At 33.8% G+C, this 18,022-nt stretch overlaps 1 protein-coding gene and 1 long non-coding RNA gene across 2 annotated transcripts; both read right to left on the reverse strand.

Annotated features, from left to right (window-relative positions):
- Window positions 1–367: 367 nt before the first annotated feature.
- Window positions 368–923, reverse strand: LOC148769038 (uncharacterized). The gene is made up of 2 exons (XR_016032158.1): window positions 800–923; window positions 368–734 (listed from the first exon to the last, which is right to left on the reverse strand). It is a non-coding gene; the product is annotated as an uncharacterized LOC148769038 (long non-coding RNA).
- Window positions 924–8,418: 7,495 nt separating this feature from the next.
- BGAL9 (beta galactosidase 9) lies at window positions 8,419–17,776 on the reverse strand. The gene is made up of 19 exons (XM_012989172.2): window positions 17,397–17,776; window positions 16,544–16,639; window positions 16,349–16,461; window positions 15,590–15,656; window positions 14,581–14,673; window positions 14,167–14,310; window positions 13,944–14,032; window positions 13,260–13,365; window positions 13,037–13,124; window positions 12,781–12,902; window positions 12,111–12,275; window positions 11,667–11,899; window positions 11,125–11,240; window positions 10,663–10,760; window positions 10,350–10,460; window positions 9,902–10,012; window positions 9,522–9,727; window positions 9,069–9,411; window positions 8,419–8,697 (listed from the first exon to the last, which is right to left on the reverse strand). The coding sequence occupies exons 1-19, from the start codon at window positions 17,568–17,570 to the stop codon at window positions 8,554–8,556; spliced, it is 2,619 nt and encodes an 872-aa protein (XP_012844626.2). The 5' UTR covers window positions 17,571–17,776; the 3' UTR covers window positions 8,419–8,553.
- Between the last annotated feature and the right edge of the window lie 246 nt (window positions 17,777–18,022).

The raw sequence follows: 18,022 nt of genomic DNA on the forward strand, positions 1-18,022 counted from the left end.
AAACGGTGTCTCTTCTTTAAATATAATAGAGAAATAGAAATAAAATTATATATATTTATACACACAGAGACACCTATTGATCATGCGAGTAAATGTGCTAGAATTTATTCATATATATGATGATGAACTAGGTTTTTTCTATTTTATATGAGCCATCAAGAAAATAGTACTGAATATATATTTTGGGCTCGTATGATTACCTATATCGAATAAGTTTAGATTAAATGAGATTGAATTAATTCCCTACACTACACGGTAATTGATTATTTAGTTAGTATGCATGGCCTTAATCACCAAATTAAATATATGTGTTCATGGCTTTAATTAATGGGGCCTTAATTGTTTCATATGGAGAGAGGGGGGGGGGTGTGAAACAATTTATCTTATTGGGCTTTAATTTGCTCATTGCCAACACTCCTTGGTTCATAATACAATAATTATTTTTGAAGAAATTAAAAGTTAATGAATGACTTTTTTTTATTTGTAGTAGTACATAAAGTCGATAAGATATCGACAACTCTTCTAACGAGTGTTGGCAATGGTCACACACGACTTGGTTCTCTCGCCTTTCACGACAAAGGCCAAGCATCTTCTACTACCACAATGTGCATTAATGCAGTCCGCATCTTTCCGACACGACATATTACCGCATCTTTTAGTAATTGCTGCTCTAGTAACACTTGGTCGCACTTCCATGGCTTCCACTCCATATATTTCCGACGAACTATGTATAACTGCGAATATTAATTAATGTCAGAAAAAAAATATAATATTAATTACGATATTGAGAAAGGCTTACATGTGGTGATGAAGAGGAGGGCAAAGAGAACTAGTATATGTGATGCAGTAGTATTCTTCATCTTTGAGTTTGTTTGTTTGTTTGTTTGTTTTTTCAGTTTGATGGTTGAGACTAACCAAATTTATAGGCGATTTCTATCATGCACATTCATCACGCGAAACCCATGAGCTATATTACGGTGGTGTTTGCAAAAGCTTATTGAAAAGCAGAAGTTAGGGGATTGTGAGCTAATCAGTGTTCTAAATGATCGGTTGTGGCGGCCGATATATCGGCCGCCATATCGGTGGCGGGCATAAACCTTTACGATATTTGTGTGGCGGTTTTGAAAATATTTTTTTCTAATTTTTTTATTTATTTTTTATTACGAGAACAATAGGGTGTTTATCTTTATTTTTATTTTTTTTTACAATTCCAACCCATTATCTCTATCAATTAAACCCAAACTCACTGACCCCGTAAGAAGAACCTGGCCTAAAAATAAAATCATTTAGAACGATGAGGAGAAAAATCAAGTTCTAAATGTTAAACTTTTGTTATGTGATTAGATTATATAAACGATGAGGAAAGAATCAAGTTCAATTTTTTTATACGTTTTAAGTATTAACAAATAATATTTAGAAATAAATATATTACACTAAATCTAAAAACCGATTTATTTTCAATATATCTCCGATTAATCACCGCCGCACCGATTTATCGTGTGGCGGTCCCTAACCGCCACGGAACCGATAACTGATATTTAGAGTCTTGGAGTTAATAAGTTGGTTTTAAGTGCTTATTTCAAGATGTTGGGGGTGTTTCCAAATTTGTTGGAAAATTAACTTAAATAGGAAAAGGAAGTCCGGAGGTGCTTTACAAATTATAGCTTAAAGTTGCTTATTTTAAGAGAAGTAAAAGCAAAAGTTCATTTTGAAAACTACTAAATTTAGATCATAAGCAAACAAAAAGCTGATAATCTGTTTGTAAAAAGCTTTTGCGAACACCACCATGTTGTCCATAATTATAGTTTTTTTTCTTTCACGTCTTCACAAAGAGTTTATTCTATAATTAATTCAAATTCTTAGCTTGGAATTTCAATATATTTTAGTTACTGTAGTGCAATATGGAGTTATTTGAAATTTGTCGAATCCAAATGCTATAAGAAACTTCATTTTTTTTAGAGAATACAAATATTTAAAGGAAAAAAAGTAATATTTATCGATGGTTTCGTCTAATTATCGTTTCCTAATTACTTAGGGAGTTAAGATTTTCTTTTTTTTGTTTTTTGTTTTTGGCTTAATCTCCCTTTGCATCCTTGAAATATACTATTTTGGCGCTTTGCACCTTGAAACAAATTAATAGCATTTTGCACCATCGAAACACAATAAATCATGCATACTGCATCCCAAATGAATTTCTAAAGCTAAAAAATGTAATTTAATATTTTTTAGTGATATTTTTTAAGATGTCAAATGTCTAATATTTTTTTATTCATCAATCATTTGAAACTATAAAGTTCAAAAATAAAAATGCATCATCAACATATTTAAAAATTATTTTCTTATCAAAATAAAATATTTAATGAAAAAAAAAAAATCATTCAGCTATTTGTTATCAAGTTATCTGAAAATCATATTTTCTTCCAAATATTTTTACCTAATATTTTAAACCAGTTACATAAAGATCCATAAATTGAATAATTTAGTGATAAGAGCTTATTTTATTTTTTTGTAAGAAAATATTGTTTTTTTAAATAAACCGGTGAAATTTTTATTTTTTCGCACTTTGTCCGATCGAAATTAGGTTGGAGGTTCAAGAATTTTTTTATTTTTTTATTTTGCACCCCGAAAAAAAAAAACACCAATGAAAAATGAAATTGTCTTTATTATTCAATTCAGGATGCATTGTGAATGATTTATTGTATTTTGAGGGTGCAAAATGCTATTATTATTTTTCGAGGGTACAAAGTACAAAAATAGTACATTTCAAGGATGCAAAGTGGAATTAAGCCCTTCTTTCTTTTCATTTCTTATAAATGTGCAAATAGTTTCGAAAATCTGACATAATAATCATCTTTATTTGAATTTATAAAATAGTTTATTTTCCAAAAGAACAAATTCATTTGTCTCCGTATCTAATAGGTTTTTCTTTTTCTTTTTTTTGCGCGCTCATGCTTTATGCATGCAACCGCTCCGACTTATTTAGTGGCAAGATGTTTAATGTATCTAAACAAGTTGTCATTAAATTTGTATATTTAGAGGGTATGTAGTTAAGCTGGTAAGCTCTCCAAAGGAGCTTATAAAATAGTTAAGAGTTGTAAACTTGAAAATCTTTCAAAGTGTTTGGTAATTTATTTAAGATTTTATAATGGAAAAAAAATAGTTTATAAGCTCTTTATCCAGATATTTTAAAATTTAATTTGAAAAATAAAAGGTAACAGTTTATCAGCTCTTAAAACAGCTTATCAGATGTAAAAGTTCAGATATTTAAAATATGATTAGCAGAATGAATCATTAGCCTTCATTTGAGTGGCTTCATTACCTATATATACACACACACACACACACACACACATATATATATATATATATATATATATATATATATATATATATATATATATATATATATATATATATTATGGGAAAATGGATAATTGGTCCATGACAAGGGACTTAAATACACATAGGTTCAGACAAATAACAATTTTGCAAATAAATCAATCCTTATGTCTTTTGTCTAAAATATCCTCTATAATATAATTTTCATCAATTCCACCCATTATGCTCTAACTTCATCAATATTGCACATTACCCCGAATTTGGACAAATATATCACATTAACCCCCATTGTCATAAAAAAAAAAATCAGAAAATAATTTTTTTCTGAATTTTTTTCGGGCCAGATTCCGGCGTTGATATATTTTCTGATATATTTTTTTTCTAAAAGATATATCTTAGTGGCATGATTTACATTGCCAAATCGAAGGTCCAACTGCTTAGGATGTACTCAAGAACTTCAAGCAACGGTGGAATAAAGCAACTAAATGCTCTGAGTTTACAAGGATTTGTAAAATAACATTAGTGTGGCCCGATTATAATTAAGTTGACGTTGAACACGTTTCGCAAATAGCTAGTCCTTCCGGAACTATTCCCAATGACCATCCATCATTGTGGGCTTTCAACGAAAATGATCATGCAAATTGGCATATTCATGCAATGCACGTCTTACTATTGTAGAAAAATATTATATTAAAAACTAGTTATTAAAACTTGATTTTGTGTTTGTTTAGATTTGAATAGATTTTTCGCTATGTGGATTCATAATCAGTGAAAGGGTTTCCCAAAAATGTCCTTGCATCAAAGGAACAAGTAATTATAAGTCTTCAGTTTTGTCGAACTTCCTTATTTGTGTTAGCTATATTTTTTAACTCCTCTATATAGTATCTCGTCAATAAGTTCATGAATATTTTATTTATTCCAGAACCTCATGTTTGAAAAAAGATGGGCAATAGATAGGAGCATCCAAATGGCCTATATCCAGGCAATAAGATCTGCTCAACGCTTCATATTAGTTAAGAATCAATATTTTGTTGGATTATTGTTAAGTGTATATTTTTAAACTTAATTATACCTTTTAATTAGAGCTTTTGGTGTGTTTTAACGATAATTGGTGCTTAAAATGTTGATTATTTGTATTTTAGGTACAAATTAAAGGATTGGAAACTTATGGGGTAAAAACTGCAATTTTGGAGAAAAAGTGGGCCAAAAGTGAAAAAATCAAAACTTTGAAGAAATAAAGACCGCACGGCCGTCCGAATTTCAGCGTGAATTCTCGCACAGGCGTCCGAGTTCACGAATTGGCGCAGTGAAGGAAGTTTAATTACACAAGGAAACCGCCCTCTTATATTTTTGCACCCTATTTAAAGGCCAAAAAAGCACATAATTAGAATCTTATCTTTTTACACGCATCTAGGAGCAATAGAACGGAGCAACGAAGATGAAGACTTGACGATTCTTCATCATAGTTCTCCCTATACTTTTGTTCATAACTTTTATGATTTTTCGTATTTTTATTATGCTTTTCGTAGAGAACATGAGTAACTAAGGCTATGTTTGGTAACGTTTTCAAATTCTTTTCACACTTTCCCCAAAATGAAAATTATCTTTCTACACTATTTTCAAAAACTTTCCCCAAAACAAATTCAAATATTTCTCTCTAACAAACGATTTGACCGCTACAGTGAAAATTGTCTTCACTAAAATACAAAATCAAATCACTTTATCTTTTAAATTCTTCTTCCAAAATACATTTTCCCAACACCTTTCAGACATGATTTGACTTGCTACAGTAAAAATTATCTCCTCTCAAAACACAAACAAACTTTATTTAATTTTCAAATTCTTCTCCCAAAACATCTTTCTCCAAAATAAAATGGAAATGGAAGCCCAAAAGCTTACCAAACATAGCCTAAGTTTTTAATCTAGGATTTTGTTGGAACCCTATGTGGTGATTCGAACCTATTTTTCTAATATTATGCAAGTTTAAATTCCTTGATTATTTCTCCTATTTGATCTTATTTAGCGCATGAAATTAGCTAATTTATGTTGCTATATGTTATTGTTAGAATTGATTGACAGATCGTTTTAATAATTAGAACAAGGATAGGAGAGCCTTCGAGTAGTTTTCGCCGGATGAGTGTGTTAATTGCATGTGTTATCGTAGACATACAGATAATACCTTAGGTAGCCGTTTTCGAGACTTGTTATTTAATGTTTTATTCATACTAGGTTTGCATAGACATATAGTGAATCGTTTATCAATAATAGACTTATAATACACGCGACAACGGGTTATGAGTAATTTCGTGTCTTGGGTTAATAATCGGGAATCGTAACTTGCATGATAGAGGTTTAATTGGGTGATGAATTATCGCATAGGGGGGGAATAAAATCCTAGATCCGTTCTTATATTGATACTTTCTCGTATTTATTTGCTTTCATATTTAGTTTAATTATTTAGTTGAATAATTTGACAACCTTGCATAGGCTGGATAAAAATCGTAATTGTTAGAATTTGGTACTTAGGATTAGGTAATTTGAGTATTCTCTGTGGGATCGACATCCGACTCTCACGAGTCCACTTTACTACTTGTTTGCGATACGTGCACTTGCGTGTTAGGTATTTAGCACCCAACAAGTTTTTGGCGCCGTTGTCGGGGAATACGGCTAAATTATTTATTTATCCTAATATTAAATTCGAGCAATTTTTCTTACTTCAGTCGTTTTATTATTTTATTTGCTTATTTTATTTTTATTATTTTGTTTTAGGTAATTTTTATGCGAAGAGGACACGACACGAGCTTGCTACCTCTCGATCCCGAAATTGAGCGAACGTTTAGGCAAGCCAGAAGAAATCAACGGTTAGCTCAAAACGCTCCCGCAACAATGGAAGAAGAGATTAATCGTGGGGGAGATGACCAAGCGCGCCCACCGAATGCGGCGAGAGAAATCGTCAACGAGCAAGAGCAACGCCAGCTAATTAATCCACCACCTCGCCAACGAGCATTGCATGAGTACACCGTTCCAACACTCAATGGATTTCAATCAAGCATCCAGCAGCCCCCCATTGAGGCCAACAATTTCGAAATTCGAGCGGGACTCCTCACTATGCTCCAAAACAATGGGTTATTCAGCGGATTGGCTCATGAAGATCCACATCTCCACTTGGTCAACTTTCTCGAAACGTGTGATTCGCACAAGATGAACGGAGTATCACCCGAAGCACTGCAACTCCGCCTGTTCAAGCACTCCTTACAAGGAGCAGTCCGAGAATGGTTACAAACTCGTGCACCGCACTCCATCTCGTCTTGGTCCCAGCTAGCACAACTTTTCATGAACACATACAACTCCCCAACAAAAACTGAGAGAATCCGGAGAGAAATTCAAAACTTCATACAAGAAGCCGGTGAAGCATTATTCGAGACGTGGGAGCGGTTCAAGCAGTTAATAAGGAGGTGCCCGAATCACGGACTTCAAGAGTGGCGCCAACTGCAAATATTTTACGATGGATTGCAAGACAACTCGAGGACCGTGCTCGACTCTGCAGCTGGAGGAATGTTCATGGGTTTAACTTACGATGAAGCATACGAACTTTTGGAGCGAATCGCTAGAAATAAATACATGCGGGCGTCGGACCGGTCATATTACTGTGTTTAACAGTAATATAGTTAATATGATTGTCAATCACAATAATATTGTTGTTTAAACGGAGCAAAAAGATGTTAAAGAACAAATTTTCAAGAAAAATCGAAAAAGTCAACGCCGGAAACCGGCGGAATAATCAGGAAGAAAAAAAAAATCAACGCCGGAGACCGGCAGTCAATGGCGACGACAGGCGTTATTGTACTCAAAATTGAGTTTTTGGTCAAAATTGAATAATTCGTGAAATGTGGGGTTAGTTTGAGGTTAAATTAAATTAAATGATGAAATTGGAGAATATTAAAATGTGAGGAGTTATTTTAGTCTTTTACACATCTCTGGACAATGTGTGTGGACTTTTTTGTAAACGAGTTTTTTATCTGGACGCATTTGTGAACAAGTATTCGGTGATGGGCTTATTTCTAATGTGCCCCAATAAAAAAACTCAATTTCATTTTTTGGTAGTTGCTAAAGACATGGGACTCGTGTGTTTTAAAATGTCGATTTAGTATGTAATTGTCCATGACCTCCGAACTTGAAAGGTCGAAAATGTTTTTAGTGGCTAAGTTAATGTACGAAATATGTATTTTTTTCCTTTTGAAAATTCAAATCAATGTTTTTTTTTTTTATCTGAATTGACTGAATTCGAATTTTTCGTTCTAGTGATCATCAGCCTACTCAAAACTCAAGAGCAATGAAGTGATAGTCATTGTGAATGTCATGCACACCCAACTTGTTTCTCTCTTTCGCCATCTTCATCCGGCATCCGCCATCTCTTTGCTGCCGCTATCTCCCCAATCGTTCACTTTTGAAGTGGTCGGCGCACTTGTTCGAGATGTACTGCCTTATTTCAAATGTTGCACTTTAACGAGGCAAGCATTTGAAATAACGCACTACTTTCAAGTAGAAAAAGCATCTGATTCTCTTTATAAATGAACTAAAATGACTGTCATTCAAGTATCTGAAGAATAAAAGAAAATACAAGCAATCTCTTGTCTCCTAATTAGGAATGGAAACTAGAATGCAAATTCCAAATTCCGAATTCCGCTGATTTCGATCCAAAATTTCCGATTGAGGAACAACATTTTTCATTCCGAAATCCGAAAGTTCCGATTTCAAAATTTTCCATTTTTTTGCAGCAAATTTGAATACATTAGATTTCGATTTTCAAAAATTACACATATAATATTAATATTATTATATTTATGTTCTAGGAGCCAAAAAAATTTGGAATTTAAGAATTCCACATATACCAATCCGAAAATTTCCAATTTTGGAACAAGTTTTTTCATTCCGAATTTTCCGATTTTTTGTATTGAACAGGATTATAATTAGTTTTTTCACTTCCCAAAAAATTGGAAATATTGCGAAAGTGCCGATTCCGATTCCGATCCGATCCGGCCGACTTCCTAATTAACAAGTGAAAAATTTCAACATAAGTTAAAGAAACAGTCTGCCCTCTTTTATACATAACAGAGAAACCTTCACTTTTTCCTGTACATATACATCTTAAATAATATCTCTCATAACTCCCCAGGAAAAACAATACAAGGACTATAGCAGTTTGATTTCATGTCATATCATTTGTGACGAACTTGACGATGAAGAAGACGAGCATTTCATTTCAACGGTTAAAGTCTTGACAACACCACGACAAGGGTCCCCTCCAAATGCAGTGTTTGATATACTTATGGAACAACTTCGTTTTCCCATACAAGCCTGTACACATATACATACGATAGAGATAGCTTTATTAAATATATCATCTGCGGAAAATAGTTAGTTTAGTAGAATATTTAACGACTTCGATCTAGTGCACTGATACAGCGGAGAATATTTAACGACTTTGATCTTAGTTTAAAAATTACTAAAACCTCCCACGTTTAGATGGTTCAGCTCACAATGCCTAAGGGAACGTGTGAAATGTCACTTTTACCCTAATTTTTACAATTTTTTTATCTAAACATCAGGGGGGGTAATTGTAATAATATCCAAGTACTTGTTTTAAATTAGACTAGACCTCAGGGGATGTAACCGTAATTTATCTACAATGATGCAACAAATTTAACTTAATGAAACATCAAACGTACCTGAGAGACGACTGAAATTGAATCCGGTGCATGGCAGTTGCCTCTTGAAAAATTCTGACAGCTGCCTTTTGGAGTACCGTAGCTTGCAAACTTAATAGATGAAATCGTGTTTCCGTCATCACAGCGGATGTGCATTTCAGGTGGTGCCGTTTGATTAAGTGAAACTGTTCCATTAGTGGTCTTCCAAGCATGTAGAGGAGGATAATGATTCTCCGATACTTTGGCACAAATTGTTTCTGTTATATGTGACTTGATTGAAATCTCGAACGGCTTCTTTTCTGTCTCCTCAAAAATGACAATCAAATTGTCCGATGCCTGTAACCATGATCTCGGTATATGATACCTGGATATGTAACTTGTAAGAATAAAGTCGCTCCAAGGAGTTATAATTTAAGTGCATAACTAAAGTGGGAAAATGAAGCGGCACAAAAAAGTTTATTATTTGAAGAATACCAAGATTGAGTAGGAAGGCCGCAGTTTGTTACACACTTGTCGGAATCATAAGTTCCGCGATAATCGCAAGTTTGACATCCATCTTTGGGAGCATTTAAAATCCAATATCTTCCTATGTGGTGCCCGTTTACCCATACTTGACCTTTCCCCATACTCGACAAGTCAAGGGCAACAGGGTCCGATCCGTCAGGCACATCAAAATATGTCTGGATAATAAAAAAGAAAATTAGATGACGAAACTTGTAAAAACCGAAAATGATGGAGCCAAATTGCATGCTGAAGATTATAGAAGTAAAATGCCTAGTAATTCTTTTCTAAATATCGACTTTAAGATAAAATGACATGATTTCAAGTAATGCTTTGGAGTTTGGACTCATTACCTGGTACCAAGAAAATCTAGCTGCAATCGCGTCGGATGGCAATTCCGTCCATTCTGTAGTTCCATTTTTATCAACGGCATATATTTTCAAGAACTCCCCCTTGAGCCCTACCTGCAATAAAATTGTAGAAATTGAGTCAACATCATTCTTTTGTCTGTCTGAAGCATGCATCTATATATGGTAGTGTTTTCGTTTTCTGGATGAATAATTCTTCTTCGAGTTAAGGATAGTTTAAGTGCGTGTTTCCCAGTAACTATCGTTCCATGATGGTGTTTCCTAAAAAGAAGGATTCTTATCATACAATCCAAACAAAACACCCTATCCTTTGATGAAAAAGAAAATTAGACGATGAAAATAACTTCTACCTTAGTCATTGAATGGTGTACTTTGATTTTGCTTTCGGTTGGCGAAAAAAATGAATAAACCATGACGTAAAATGAATAAGTACCTGATAGGTCCACGCATTTTCTGTGATATTAATATCTCCGTTTTTACAGCCAGTAAGCTTTATTTGACCTCTGAAACCTGCACCGTCTTTCTCAAGAAAGGCACCATAATTCTGAATACAATAAAAGATTAGTGGCACGTTAATTAGATTTTAGCTTTTGAGGAAAATGTTATCGATCAACTTTTCTGAAAGCCAATTCATAAACTTGCTAATTATATTATCTGTTCGTATAAATTTCACACGTGGCATCAAACATACTCTATTAGACGGTGAAGACAGTTAACCACGGAATCGATTTAGAGAAGTAGATTACCTGCAACCCCACTGTTTGAGATAATAGTGTGACGTCATTATATCCTTGTATGAGCTTAACAGGCTGAATTACCTTCACCCATTTCCCTTTTGCACTACCTTCAAACGGGAAAAAAAATTGTAAGATGATGGTACATTAGACTGAAATATAAGAAATTAAGAGTAGAAGAGAAGGCAAGAAAGACTAGTTGATATACAAACTATGTTTAGACAATGAATTATGCTAGTTCAGAAATTAAATATTAAAGTCTCCCGCCTGTGTATCATCATGCATGAACGTTTGCATCTGCAAACATACATACACAGGTGTGCATGTATGATTCTTTTGCATTACGTATATACTTTATACACACAGTCTCACACACACACAGATATATATATATATATATATATATATATATATATATATATATATATATATATATATATATATATATACAGAGAGACAATAAAAAACAAATACCTGTAAATTGACCATTGACAAATATATAGACCAAATCGCGCATGCTGTCAATGGTAAGCACAGGACTAGCTTGATTCTGTTCCCAAAAAGAGATGTCCTCATCGGAAATGTATATTCTGCATGTCATCAAAGATTTAATAAGCATCACAGAAGGCTACTTTGATGCACAAACGAGTTATTAAAAATGTAGGTGCCGTAAGTTGGAATAATTGACATGAACCTTTACAAAAATAAGTGCAGAACTAAAAATAATGACGCACACAAAAGTAACTGAATAATATACGATTTAAGGAAAAGAAGACATGAAAATGAGGATGTAATACACGGCTACTGTAGAAACATGGATGATTCAGTTTCAGCCAATCATTTTAGGTTGCTCGGGCTTTAATGAGTAAACTGAATAGGCCTAAAATAATATTCAAGCTTTACATTTTTTCCAATAGTCTGCTTTTGTGTCACAGAATCCAATCATTTCAAAGTTAATTCACATGGCTGAAGTTTCAGACAAAGTACGATAGGCAATTCAATAAGGTCATAAATACCTCGTTGTATACCATAGGTAATCTGACTGATCCTTTGTCACATTCAAATGCTCCAAAATGCCTTGGTATGTGAAGTTGCTGTCACTCCATACGCCAATTGGCTCTTTAAAATGGTTCCAGTTTTTTGAAATATAATCAACTTCATATGGTGCCATCAATTTCAAAGCTGCGTGATCATTCAAATAAGAATCGACATCTAATCCAACAGTCTTAGTTGAAGTCTGTGCCCCAATCTGTTTAAAAAAATCAGAATTATAAGCTCGGTGTATATTAAATAAAAATATCAGTACATATTAAATAAAAATGTAACTAACAACATAAGAAAAACACGAGTGAATAGTTCTAAGTACTAAAGGAGGGAAAGATCTAGAGAAATAGTTCCAATCGTTTATTTATTACATTTACGTGCGCAAGAATTCCCAGAAAAGAGTGGTAAATGTATACCTTAGCAGTATTAAAGGCAACGTTCTTGCAATCTGGTAATATACTCACTGACCATGGAGGTAAAGTGTATGCATGTTTAAGGAAGTTCACTGTGACCGAATTATGCTCGTCGATATTGGCCAGAAATGCTGAGCACTTGCTTCCATTATCACGGTAGACGTGTGCCTGACAATAAATAGTATATTAAAACCACATCGGTGACAAAACAAATAGCAAAATGATGGTTGTTTTCACTCTCCATAACTGTAGCGTATGGACAATAGAAGACAAAAAAGGTTTGTTAGTTATGGAACGACCAAATCTTTTCATCAGTTTTTCAAGACCCACTACTAGAAACTTACTGAGTAAACCAATTTGATATAGAAACCAATTATTCTAAAAAACAAAAATGATTAACAAAAAAAGAAAGCAAGGACGTGTTTACAGTTGACGAGACAAAAGAGTTGAGATGAAAATAAAGCAAATGATAAAATAAGGACAAAAAATGAAAAAAAAATGCCACAGCAGTCTCATTTTGACAAAATTGAATATGCTTTGTATTTCCTAAGATCTTGGGGGTCCAGTAAGAAAATACATGATAGGAAAATAAGGACGATTAAACAGGGAAGTTAGCATAATATATATAGAACAAACGAAAATATATTCTTCAACAACTTAAAGTTAATGCAACCTCTTGCTTTAGTCCCAATTTGATGTACTGAGGTGAATCGACAGCAACAAGAGCAGGCTCACAAAGCTTTATGGCAGCATGGAGATCTTTCAAATGCCCCCATTTAGGCTGCCTTAGAAGTCCTAAACAGGTCACGAAAATTAGTACGCAACAACCAACATATGACCAGATTCGTTACCTTGACGGCACGTAAATTTTCTTATGGGACCCAAAAAAAAAGAAAGAAAAAAGATAACTTTGTGACTGTAAATCCTACCATACTCATCAATTGGTGCATCATAATCATAGCTAGTGATGTAATTTGGGCCTCCTGAAGTTCGGCCAAAATTTGTTCCACCAAAGTACTGCAACCACATGACGGGGAATTTTAATCATTCCCACAAGTTATGATTATGTTTATGACATTTACCGATTAATAACATATGCGACATGCAAACTCAAGAATTAGGGCGTCCGGACATTTGAAGTGTCCAACATACCATATAATAATTCTGAAAGCTTCCACCGCGTTGGAAAAAACGAGCAACTGCAAAAGCAATATCTTCAGTAGGGCGATGGGGAACTCTATCACCCCAAACTGTATACCTTGAAATAAGAAAAATAGAAAGGACATAAATCTCTTATATCAAATTTTAGGTTCAAAGATGTTGTCTTAATCGTAAGTTGAAAACGAGATTTTGACAAATAAATAATTCCAGGCTAAGTTTCAATGGATTTTTTTAAATTCGAGTGAAGAAGTAATTCCAACAATATAATTCATTCCAGTCGAGCTTGAGACTTTGTAAGTGCGACCAAAATGTTAACCTCGTATATCTTAAAGCAAAGTCAGCAATATAAAATGTGGATTACTAAAGAACATCAAGATATTAAGTGTGAGAAAATTATTTTCTTTACAACTATGTTGAGTTATGTATCGCAACCCATTGAAAAGAGTCGTGCATAATTAGTTAGCTTCATTTAATTGTATGTTGCAGTAACCACGAAGCTCACTCTCTTTCTTTACTTAATATTATTTTTTTTATTTTCTACAAGGTGCTTAGGAAAATACAAGCAAATAAACAATCTAAAAGTCTCATGCAGCACAAAAAAAATAATAATAAGATAAAAATAAACTTAATTCATCTTATTTGGTTAAACCAGAAAATAAAGGGTAACTATCATACCATCCATCCCAATTTTCTGTCCACATTTTTGGCTTCTTGTTGGAATTTGGCTTGAAACTGTCACAATAGTATCCATTGCAGGTATCTATCTGTAGAGCAAGTAAATATATACCCAATAACTACGATGATTGCATTGTCTACTAGTGTAAGTATGTATCTGTATATATATATATCACACATCAAGCCTGTTAAATGTAAATTGTGCAGGGAATCGTGAGCTTACTATGTAGTCTGGTGCATCAGTTTGCTGGCACATAACCCATGGAACACCAGCGTCAAGTCCGACTGCCATTTCGGCAGCCCATCTCATATAGTCTTTTCCTTTCGAGCCGTAAGAGTTTTGAATATTTCCATATTCATTTTCAATCTGCAACACAAAAATATTAATTTTTTACAGGTTATAAATTTATTATTTCAAGATATGAAACAGATTAAATACTATACTCGTTCAGACAACATGACTTAGCCATTTGACGGAGTTACCAAACATTCCATGAATTCATTTACTAATACTTATCACATTGAGAGAGAGAGGAGTGTATGGATCTTTTGGTGCTTTTTATTAATATACGACAATGAATGGTGACTGAATACTCTAGCTACAGTCACAAGTGACGGTAGAATGTATTTCTTCGACCTGCAACATAATAATTGGGCCACCTTGCCATGAGAAAAGTGACTCCTCTCGCATCAAATCCACTATCTTTTTTACGAACCGCTGCATTTCTTCCTGGCAAAGATAGGACCACAATTATGGTTACAGTTAAAACAGGGCACCATATACAAAGGTGACACAGTTCTACTGTTTGACAAATAAGCAACAATTAATTCATAGTCTCAATGCTTATGAAGTAAAAGTTATATTAAATAGCATAACATTTAATAAATTTGGCGCCGCCAACACCAAGCCCAGATGATTATTGTTGCCAAAAAACATAATTAAAAAAAAGCATCTGAATAAGAAAAATACTTACGTATGCAACCTAAACACAAGCACATGCACTCACACTCACATGAACTAATTGGAAGGTGACCAGATGAACTAGAATACATTTTTCACACATACAGGAGGAGGAAGCAACGACTCATTTGTTGTCAACTTATGTTGAAAGCTAGGGTTTGTGAGTTCTTCAAAGACTATCTGGCTTTAGAAATAGAATGAAAATGTCTCTGCATGATATCATCATAAACACAACGAATTTCTGGGTTCAGGTGTATTGAAAATAAAGGAATAGAGTTGTTCTATTGTTTCATTTGGCATAATCGAAAATGAAGGACAAACTTTCACCAGAGAAGCACAACTGGGATGGTTATGATAGTTTCCTGTTTTAGTGTAAAGAATGAAATAGATAGAAGAGATAAGCATTCTATTTTTATTATTACCACCAACAACCAGGTTTTGCAGGGTCCAAGACAACTATTTATTTCACATTTGTTTTCATATGCAGTTTTCATTAAGAGCTAACCAGAAACCCGATCTCATAGACGCTTTTTGAATTGATCAACTTATCATGGCAATTTAATAAACATCAATTTAACCTATAAAATCCACAAAACCTAAGTATGACAATCACGACAATGATGAATGACCATAAGAATAATATTTCAAACAAAATAAATGTAGGATCAAAACATTTATGATATACCTTGAAAGGCGTGTTGTCTGTTCGAAATTCAATACCAGGTACATCACGAAGCCAAACGGGAAAGCCCCTGCAAATTATTAAGACTAGACAAAGTGAGGTAATATACATTTATATAAATATTATATTTTGGAAAGTCTTTCATCTACTATGAAAGCAAATATAAGCACTTCTGCATCATAAATTCGTATTGAATCATCCAAGCATATCTAACGCAAGTCACATAAGAAGCATATTTAGGTCATTGGAAGTGGGACCATACGAACAATCCTTTTACGCAACAAAGAATTTTTGTCTTGTCTCTGACTCTATAAGGGATGAGAAGCAACAGCATCCATGAGCAAAATGTTGAACCATATGAACAATCCTTAGGTAACTTCATCCTAAAGCCTGAGGAGCGGCACTTCAATTCGAGCTCAAGTACTTTAGAAATCTTTTTAATCAAGCTTTGTACACGAGATTTATTCTTGTTTTGACATCCCATGCTAAATTAAACGTACCGAAAGCTGCTGCAACTTTCTTGCAACAATTTTTTACATGATCCTTTTTTTTTTGAACTTTCTCTTAACAAATTGAGATTTCTGTGACATGGATAAATTAAAATCGTTTTGAGATTATTATCAAAACTTGGAAATTGGAACTACTGATGAGTAAGAAATTATCAATGATGAATAGTTTCTAGTCATGGAAAACACGAAAACAAATATCCTATGCATTAAGGATATGATCAATTAAAATGTGAGTAAGGAAAAGAGAATCAACCCGAAATTCCACTCCGCACAAACATAAGGACCGATACGAAGAAATAAATAAAGTCCACTGGAACCTACAAGCTTCACAAACTTTACAAGATCATATCTTCCTTCAAAGTTATACTGAAAAGATAAGCAATGTGTTAGAGAACAATAAACAATCTACAAAGGAATACCGAAGCTAGGGTGGAAACCGAAACTGTACCTGTCCCTTTACTGGCTCATGGCCATTCCAGAATACATATGTTTCAATAACATCCAGTCCACCTTCTTTGCTCTTAGAAATCAAATCAGGCCACGTCTGGGCATCAATTTGAACTATCAGACGAAGGCAAAGAAATTTAACAGAAATACAAGAAACTTAAAATCATACATTTCCTTGGTATGTCTGCTGTTTATGCCAATGATCTAGAAAATAATCACAGAACATATTGAGCAGAAAGAAATTGAAAGATTACATAAAAAGAGTTTTTGACATGAAATCTCATTGAATAGATTTCGACTTCATAAAGTCTGAGGTACATGTCAATACGAGCCTTTTCTATACAATAACGAGCCTTTTCTATACAATACCAATTTTTCATTACCAAATCGTGACTAAAAATGAAATTATCAGTTTTCATATAATTATGTTTATTTCTTTATTGAAGGCCCGAAACACCGATATGCTCCTCTTTAAAAGCAATGCATTCGATGGAGAAACCAATCAAAACAACCGGCGAATTTCCGATTCCAATCTGAAGTAAGTAATGCAGTAATTTCGAAAATGTAATAGTAACTAATACTAACTCATTCCAGTTTCGACTCACAATTTCAAGCAATCAAAAGCACAAACATCAAACGAATTACAATTGCATTTACAATTGCACCATTTTTTTCTACCAAAAAGACACACAAACGAATAACAATTGCAATTACAATCTAAAAATAAGAACAAATACAGCAATACGCATCCAAAGCAAAAACTCAAATTGTCAACAATTAAGCAGAAATTTCTCAAAAAACAAAATTAAAAAATTGAAGTAGACAGAAAATGTTTGTAGCAGAAGAAAATTTACTTCGGGAGTAGCTCTGGGATAGTGAATTCCGCCGGAGATTAGCATCCGCCGCTCTCCGCCGACGATGATTGCTCTGCCGTCGTAGGTCACGTTGAACGGCTTGAAACACTCTCCGGCAACAATCAGCGATTGTAAAATCAACGCCAACAAACCCCATTGGAATTTGAATTCCATTTTTTGTGTTTGATTGAAGTTTGCGTGTGTGTACCGTGATTATAGATAAGAGCAACGCATATTTATACGTGTTGTGAAGTCAGTGATGAAAGTGACATGCGATCAGAAGTGGAAATAAATCCCGGTATATTCAATTGTTGTGGGTTATATAATAGTACATATTTCGCTGCAATAGGTACAACACGAGCTTAAGCCGAGAAGCTGATAAGGACTTTTGAAAATAGTTGGGGTAAACTTTATTTTGCACCCTTATACTATACGAAATGTATTTTATAAATACATTTCCCATTGATGTATTGAAAACATCACACACCCCCGCGGTTAGCCCTTTTTCTGATTCTGTTAGTCAAACTATTTAACTGATTGTTGCAAATATTTGTTTGTCTTTGTTTTTCGCAGTTTTTGTGCATAAGTCCCTGATCAATCATATTTATTATTTTATTTTTCTGATT

This window comes from Erythranthe guttata, chromosome 7, assembly GCF_056151865.1.
Source record: "Erythranthe guttata isolate IM_541 chromosome 7, IM_541, whole genome shotgun sequence".
NCBI lineage: Eukaryota > Viridiplantae > Streptophyta > Magnoliopsida > Lamiales > Phrymaceae > Erythranthe > Erythranthe guttata.